Source organism: Eutrema salsugineum, unplaced genomic scaffold, assembly GCF_000478725.1.
Source record: "Eutrema salsugineum unplaced genomic scaffold, Eutsalg1_0 scaffold_2, whole genome shotgun sequence".
Classification (NCBI taxonomy): domain Eukaryota; kingdom Viridiplantae; phylum Streptophyta; class Magnoliopsida; order Brassicales; family Brassicaceae; genus Eutrema; species Eutrema salsugineum.
The window spans coordinates 17,361,956-17,370,872 of NW_006256829.1; the positions used below are offsets into that span (position 1 = coordinate 17,361,956).

An 8,917-nucleotide genomic window follows, 5' to 3' on the forward strand; every position below is an offset into this window, starting at 1 on the left:
TATCATGAACATTATGAATAAGTTAGTAAAATATACTATATAATAAATAAATAATAATATATATAATTAAAAATAAATTAATTTTACTCTTCGTCCACGATGTCAAAACTTAATGTATCCTCTCCAGCATGAGCCAAGATATTTTGGACGGCAGAAATAGTTCCAACTAATTCTATATTAAGACAAATAAACATGAAAATTTGGAAATTGAAGACAATAAGGGAATGTTCATAATATATGTTGTTACCCGTCAAAACATTCGGGTCAGTCTTCTTCCGCAGAATATCAAAAATTCTGGCTGCATCCAAAAAGTAGCGATCTGTTTTTGGCTGGATATCAAATATAATAGACCCATTCTTGAGTCTAATATAGTACTTATGGCGAGTTAGCCTCAGATCTCCTACATCTAGACACACTTTAAAGCCCATAAATAATTTTTACTCCCCTTCTCATACTCTATCTTCTAGAAAACGCACGTCTTGAGGCCAAATAAGAGTAAAAATTTTCACACACTAACAATACAGACAATTATATACGATCAAATAAGTAAATCGAATTTTTGACTAAACCCTAACAATTAAAACTTTTTCATCACCGATTTGATAGGAATTAACATGTAAGAAGAATCTATATGATAAAAATTTAATAAAAAATATGATAAATTCATATTCTGCAATTGTACCTTATGATCTATGAGTATCATATGAATACTCTCTCCGTCATCTGAACATCGCCTCCAAATACTCATAATCTTCGCATCAATATCCCTACATTATTAACCAACGTCACATAAATCTTCCAACTCATCTCTATGGATTCTTGGGTAATCCATAATTTTAGACAATTATCGATTAAAAGGAGTGGATGATTTTTTACTTCTGATAGATATTATTATAAAGCGAAATAGACGATGTACTTTAACTGCCAAGACGTTGTGGGGAAGGGTGTGGAAGATATAAAGGCAAACCTAATTTATATTTTAAACCTCATTTTTTATAAAAAAAAAAAAATTTATTTGCATAGTTTTTAAATTTTATTTTAATCATTGTACAGAAGCTGCCGCAACTGGGTTTTACAAGTTTAAAAACAGTTGAGATGTCGGGGCTGCAAAAACCTTTCACTGCTATTGAAGTTGAAGCAGCGGTTCGTAGCATGGGGAGATACAAAGCCCCGGGACCAGACGGATTTCAACCAGTCTTTTATCACCAGTGCTGGGATGTTGTGGGGGAGTCAGTGTTGAGTTTTGTACTGAGCTTTTTTGAGACTAATTCTCTACCAGAAGGGACGAATGATGCGTTGGTGGTTTTGATTGCAAAGGTTCTCAAGCCAGAAACAATAAAGCAATTTAGACCGATCAGCTTATGTAATGTTTTATTCAAAACAATTACAAAGGCTATGGTTATGAGGCTCAAGTGTGTAATGCCCCAGTTGATCGGCCCAGCGCAGTCGAGCTTTATCCCAGGGAGATTAAGCACGGATAATATTATTGTGGTCCAGGAAGCGGTCCATTCTATGCGGAGGAAGAAGGGAAGAAAGGGGTGGATGATGTTAAAGCTTGATCTGGAGAAGGCCTATGACCGGATTCGGTGGGATTTCCTTGAAGATACGATTATGGCTGCAGGGTTGCCAACAAATTGGAAAGACTGGATTATGAGTTGTGTTGCAGGGCCATCGATGACTTTGTTGTGGAATGGGGAGAAAACAGAGCCTTTTAAGCCGGCTAGAGGGTTGAGACAAGGAGACCCACTATCTCCATACTTGTTTGTACTCTGTTTGGAAAGATTATGTCACTTAATCGAGATATCTATTGCGTCTAGAGAGTGGAAACCGATCTGTCTATCAAGAGGGGGTCCGAAGCTATCTCACATATGCTTCGCTGATGATTTGATTTTATTCGCCGAGGCCAGTGTTTCCCAGATACGGATCATACGGAAGGTTTTGGAGAGGTTCTGTATTGCATCAGGACAGAAGGTTAGCTTGGATAAGTCTAAAATATTCTTTTCGGAGAACGTCAGCCGTGACCTTGCGAAATTAATCAGTGATGAGAGTGGGATCAAATCAACTAAGGATTTGGGGAAGTATTTGGGTATGCCAGTCTTACATAAACGTATTAACAAGGATACGTTTAGTTCGGTATTGGAGAGAGTTTCTTCACGTTTGTCGGGTTGGCGAGGTCGATTTTTAAGTCTTGCCGGAAGAATAACACTCACCAAGTTGGTCATGTCATCGCTTCAGTACATACTATGACAACCATTTATTTGCCGCAATCCGCTCTTGACAAGTTGGATAAATGTCAAGAACCTTCTTATGGGTAAGCACGGGAGAGAAGAAAAAGCAGCACTTTCTTGCTTGGGATAAGGTGTGCTCGCCAAAATCTGATGGAGAACTTGGGATTCGGTCTTCTAAGGCTATGAATCAAGCTCTTCTAGCTAAGGTGGGTTGGCGGCTCTTACACGACAGCGAAAGCCTCTGGGCTCGTGTCCTCCGCAAGAAATACAAAGTGGGGAATATCAGAGACCTGTCGTGGTTGAAAGTAAAAGGTACATGGTCTTCTACGTGGAGGAGTGTTGGAATTGGTCTGCGAGAAGGTGTGCTACCAGGAATCATGTGGGTGATAGGTAATGGGCGAGATACACGTTTTTGGCATGATAAATGGCTGACGCATACAGCACTCGCTGATTCAGCTATTGGTGAACTACCAGAGAATCATAATGAGCTTACTGTTAGAGATGCATGGCGGATGGAAGCAGGCTGGGACTTCCAACAGATTACGCCCTACATATCTGAGAACATGCGGCTTCGGTTGACCTCCATGGTCGTCGACACAATCACGGGAGCAGCAGATAGAATTTCGTGGGGTGAGTGTTCAGATGGAAGTTTCACAGTGAAGTCAGCGTATAATCTTATAACAAGGAACACAGTTGCTAAGCAAAACATGAGGAGTTTCTTTGAACGTATATGGAGATTAATGGCGCCGGAAAGGGTGCGAGTGTTCTTCTGGTTAGCGGGTCAACAGGTGATAATGACCAACATGGAACGACATAGACAGCACCTGTGTGCATCGAGTATGTGCCAGGTTGCAAAGGGGGAAAAGAATCGATTCTACACATCTTACGGGATTGTCTAGCGATGTCGGGAGTGTGGAATAGACTTGTTCCGCAGAGATTGTTACCTTCCTTCTTCAGATTGTCTCTATTGGAATGGATATATGTGAATCTTGGGGAGACTATGGATGTCAGAGGATGTCTGTGGGCCACGTTGTTCGCAATGGCGGTATGGTGGGGATGGAAATGGAGATGTGGGAATATAGCAAAAAATGATGGGATTAGGGAGGGAAGATAGACTAAGAATAAAACGAAAGAGTTTAGGTTAAATTTAAGGCCACAAATCCGTCAAGTGAATCTTAACAATATCTATTAATCAATTATGATATGTAAACATTTCTTTTTATTTCAAACTAAAAATTGATAAATGAACATAACCAATTTAAATATATTTATATTTTTATTATCATTCACATATATGAATAATTTACCATAAATCAAATTATGTATATAACAATTATTGTTACTTGCCATAGTATGAAGCATCTTAAAAACATTGTCATTACAATTTCACGCTGTATATTTGCAAAATATTATAATTTATTAATTGCATACTGAAAACTGTTAAGACAGTATATAATTGGATAATTTTCACATATTCACTCAATATGATTATATATTATATATGCAATCGAATTTTCCCACTATATAAAATATCATTTTTTGTTAAAAATTCATTCACTAAATTATCATATTTGTTCTGTACGTTAAATAATGTTGATTAATAGTTGAATGAAATGTGGAAGATAATAAATATATACTTAATAATTAATTCCATGAACATTTACATAATAACAATGAATTGAGATTTAAATTAGTAATTTACTTAGGTATAAATTACATAGATGAGCATATAAGAAATAATAATCCGACCTTTTGCGGTGAATAATATAAATGTATTAAAATACTGTTTAGGAAATGAAATAAACTACTTCTTTCTGATGTGATCCTTGACAGATGTACAAAAAATATTTAGTAGAAAAATATTTCTTTTTCTTGGATGTAAAGATATTTTTTGTACGTCTGTCTTAGGACCACATGAGAGGAATAGTTGTAGAGTGGATTGTATTTGAGTGAAGAAACTTCCCTTCTACTTTTATTTATAGTCGTATAAAGGTGACTACTCACGTTTCATTTGCGTGTTTCATATTCCTCAAAGTCCGCTCTAATTAAAACATATTAACTAACAGTTGACTCAATTATCACAAATTCCCATAGAATAGCATTTACAAATAAATGAATATCTCTTCTATACATATTGGAAAATAGCTTGAAAAATAGAAAACTAAGGTTTGTACTCCGAACTAAGTGTATATATACAATAGTAAGTACCTAAATATTGTATGTCACTGCAAAATGTTAGCCAATATTAATTTCAGCCCAATAAAATTAACATGATACCCACATAATTTATAAAATAACGTAAACTTAGTAATGGTTAAATTAAAAGAACAAATTATTATAGTTTAAGAACAAATGCACGAGTATCATCCGATCAAATTTCAACAAAAAGTTGAACAACAATAACGAAATAAACATGAGAAGATACGAATTCAAATAACCCTATTTTTTCGCTATATCACGCCCATCACTTTGCCAGATCTATGTGTACGAGCGAGTCCCTTGTCAAATTTCCACTTTATAAGAAGGCTCTTGAGTCAGCATGTTTATCAGCGACACCTACAAGGTTTAAAGATAAAAATAAACATAAAAGGCCAAATACCATGTATTAATATATACAAATTATTATACGCAACCCAAGCTAACTTTATTTGAAATTATACCTGATTACCAGACAAGAGCAAACTCTGATCACCCATATCTTCAGATTCATTCACCTCATCAGCGGATAAAACATCATTTCCTTTCCAAACATTTCTGACCTTGTATGTATTATTACCACCGTAGAGATTTTCTTTCTCAACACAAATCAGAAACTGATAAGTCTTCCCAATCAAGTTTTGCAGTGCTTCAGGAACGACATCCGGATCTTGTATCTAAGTTTATAACGTACATAACATTTTAAACAAACAAAGTCTTAATGCAATAGCTAAAATTATATCATAGATTAAGATTTAACCATTAATACCTCATCGAAGTTCCCCTTGAGGATCTCATCAGCTTTCTGTTTTAAAATATCCTGCGCATTTGAATCAAAAAGAAAACACTTGATCTTGCTGGTGTTTTCCATAACGTAAAGATGAAGTTTGTACCTAGCAATATATAAAGATTGTATTAAAATACTCGAATGCACAGTTAGCTAAATAATTAAGTCAAATACTAAAAAACATAGTAAAAAATTTTACCTCGCACTCACAAATGTCACTTTTGCATCACATGTTTCACATGAATAAATTGTCTTATTCTTCTTGGTCATTTTTTGATCTTCCTTCTTTGGAATTTTGTACAACTTTTTACCACACCTAGTGCAAACCAAATAAAACCACGACCAGTCTGTGTCAACCGTGTAGATGGTGCACATGATCTTACATTTCCCAACCTGATGAAACAAAAATACAAATGTCAAAATTATATAATCTACGACGTTTTCCCCAGCAAAGTTTTTAAATGACATATACCTCAAGATAATCTTGCAATTCTGAAATAGTGACCATTGTAAACTGATCGAAATTAATCTCATCACCATAAGAAACCCTTTGTTGAGGTTTGCTACTCAAGAAGGTAATATGTCCGCAATTCTCAAGTAAACTAAAAATTTAATAGTATTACTTGTATTCGTAATCTTAATGATATGACATATATATATATATATAATATACATAGAAAAATTACCTATTCTTGAAGACAATGACATCGGGATCATTCAAATCTATCAGAACCTTAGTTGTTTGACAACTACTTATAATTCGACGATCACCTACAATATTTAACAAACAAAACAAATACAAAAACAACAAATGGTGTTGTATGAAAAGTACAAATTTATGAGTAAAAAAAATTAATATGTACCTTTGAAAACGTTTATTTTCCCAAAACGGATCACAAGAATGACACTTCTTTCACCAGCACTCCGACAAGCCGAATAGACTTCCTCACCAAGATTTCTCTAAAGTGAGCATGGTAAACGTTCATCACTGTAACACATATCACATAAAACAGATGAAAGGTAATCAATAAAAAAAAAACAAAGTGTCTGTATTTATATATATACTCACTTAGCATTTCGTAGATCGAACTCGAGTTTGCTGGTGTCCTTATTCATAACAGATATTGTTTACAACTCACAGACACTTTCAACTTGTCCAATAACATATATTTGGAAAAATAACGTCAGATAATTATTGAAACTAAGGGATGAACAAATTAAAAGAAGTATATCAGTAAACTTACCAACCAAAAAACTTGTATTTGTAACATCGTCCAATATTGTAATAAACTCAGAGAAATCAATAAACAGACTGTCTGACTGGTTAGAATTTTTGCTGACAACTGTAGAGGATATGAATGACATCTTAAATTGATGTCTGGTGGTCTGGTATTGTCCTGAAGCCTGATTCAATGAAAAGTTCTTTATGTACTTCCATTCACCGACAACCATCATCCGTTCAAAACGATGCAGCAAGTTTTCTTGACAATTGCGTGGATTTTGGTACCCTGGATGATCAAAAAGTTAAAATTTTAAAAAGAACGATCAAAAATATTAAAAAAAGTAATGTCGATGAATAATATATTGTACCATTTCATCAGCCAGGATGATTTCCAAAGACTCCCCACTCTTGGTTTGGTATTGTTTCCATGTATGAAGCACCTTCACTTGAACCTTCCACCCAGTCTTAGAAGGCTTAACGAAACTTGATGTGGAGTAATTGTCTATATACACGGAGATGCAATATAAACGGGATAATATTTAAATATAAAATGGTCTAATTTCAAAGATTAGCACCTATTAGATTATTTCAAAATTTAAGGAATACGATAGGAACATACATTTATGAGAATATATTGTGTTCAATGAATATGGCAAAAAAACCCAAAGGAGATATGTGATAGTGGTTAGAATTCTCTACCCGAATATAGTGCATGTTGTTGTATTTGGTAACAATAATTATTGGTATAATTAATAATAGATATCATAATAGGATTTGAAGAAGATTTAATTCGCATACGTAATCTTGCAAATCTATTCAAATGAATTCGACAGTTATTGCGAATTTTAGTTTATCCGTAATAATATGATACTTTGTTTAAATTACATGTTTTTGAAAATTTGAAATAAATAAGATTAGAGAGAATACAAAACGGTCAGAATTAGGATCCGCGTTCTTCTAAACGGGTCATTTTAAAAGGACACAGATCCTCTTTGATTTGAGTTTTTTTTGTTCGTGGAATACATTTTTTATACAATGGCATTCATTGTAATATACCACGTAACACCGAGGTCAAAGTTCTCAAAGTACTTCTCCTTTAATATTATAAGATACATTAGGTGTTTTGATTTCCTAAATAATATCTAACATATTATGAAGTTCTACTTTAATACACATATATTCGAAAATTGAAAGTTTGACACACAATTTTGAGAATGTTTTATCATTAAACAGAAACAGTAAAATGACATTTCATTTTATACACCACATGCGTTTCCTATTTCGAAAAGGCATTATTACCCTTAAATCAACTTCTCCCTAAATCAGTTTTCTCAAATCGAGGAACCTTATCTTTTCTCTTCACTTCACTTCTCTTCTTTTTTTTTTTGTTTTGTTTTTTTTTTTTTTTTAACATCTATCTTTATATGAAAATCAAATTACATAAATACAACAATACATACAAATATGAGATTTAACAATTCTTCTCTCTGAGTTTTCTTTGCTGAAAGAGTGTTCACACTTTCTTTCCTTATCATCGCATTTGATTTGATGCGATTTTCTTTAGCTATGATCCATCTTTTTTCTTGTTGTATGTCATTGACACATTCCCAAATAAGATCTAAAGATATTTTTCGAAAAAGAACCCAATTTACTGATTCTTTCGTTAAAAAAAAGACTTGAGACTGCCAATTCTCAACAAATGTACGAATGTCGCCATACAACAAAAAGTTGTATATTCCGCTCCAAAATCTCGTTCCCTCCAAGGCTGTCTCCATGGTAGTTGTTCCCATACAAGCGCCAATTCCAGCAGAGTAAAAATAACGGAGAAATACAAACTAAAATCCCAAATCTGTCATTCATCATCTTTATTGACATTAAACCCTTCTATCCCTGGATCAAAAATCCAAATTACATACCTAAACCATAAAGTGTTAGGTAGTATAATTCGTTGAGATGATTGTTTCATACTTGGTTCAAACTAGGTAATTTTAGTCAAGTACTTCCAAATGATCTCAGAGATAAATTGCTGGCAGCACCACCATAATGGGCCTTAGAAGAAGACTCCAAAGAGGAGAAGAGTGATTACATCAACGGTGGGAGTCAGCAATAGTATCTTTGGAGGAGAAAGAAGAATTGTAATGAAAGTCCTCTGACTCTTCAGCCCGACATTCCCAAGTTGTTGCAATTTTAATATCAAACATAGTATGAAGTAAACAGAAGTGAGAAGGAGTATGGCAGATGCCGGAGTCGTTACCGACAGGCGAATATTGCAGATGACAGATGAAGATGATTTTTTGTAACTCGCTGTTTTGTAGTTAAATGGTTTCATCTGTTCACAAGGAGAAGAGAATTAAGATAACGGAGAGGATCGAGAGGACCAACCGACGTCAGAGAAGCCAACGCAGGCCAGAAAATATGGGAATAACGAAGACAGACGGTTGTGTTTAAAACTCGTCCTTGGAATCGCCAAACAAAGACAAACGG

The 8,917-nt window shown here is 34.4% G+C and overlaps 1 protein-coding gene across 1 annotated transcript; it reads right to left on the bottom strand.

Moving 5' to 3' along the window:
• Positions 1-4,730: 4,730 nt before the first annotated feature.
• LOC112086615 lies at positions 4,731-6,377 on the bottom strand. Its single transcript, XM_024155589.1, has 8 exons — positions 6,351-6,377; positions 6,075-6,171; positions 5,898-5,982; positions 5,684-5,813; positions 5,411-5,604; positions 5,194-5,317; positions 4,889-5,101; positions 4,731-4,784 (listed from the first exon to the last, which is right to left on the bottom strand). The coding sequence occupies exons 1-8, from the start codon at positions 6,375-6,377 to the stop codon at positions 4,731-4,733; spliced, it is 924 nt and encodes a 307-aa protein (XP_024011357.1).
• Between the last annotated feature and the right edge of the window lie 2,540 nt (positions 6,378-8,917).

What these genes read in the sequence shown, in the direction of transcription:
- LOC112086615 (XM_024155589.1), bottom strand. Translation starts at nt 6,377, where the DNA reads ATGTTATTGGACAAGTTGAAAGTGTCT. An exon ending in GTCATTGTCTTCAAGAATAG is followed by an intron (nt 5,814 to 5,897) that starts GTAATTTTTCTA and finishes TTAAATTTTTAG; the next exon opens with TTTACTTGAGAATTGCGGAC. An exon ending in TCAAGGGGAACTTCGATGAG is followed by an intron (nt 5,102 to 5,193) that starts GTATTAATGGTT and finishes TTATAAACTTAG; the next exon opens with ATACAAGATCCGGATGTCGT.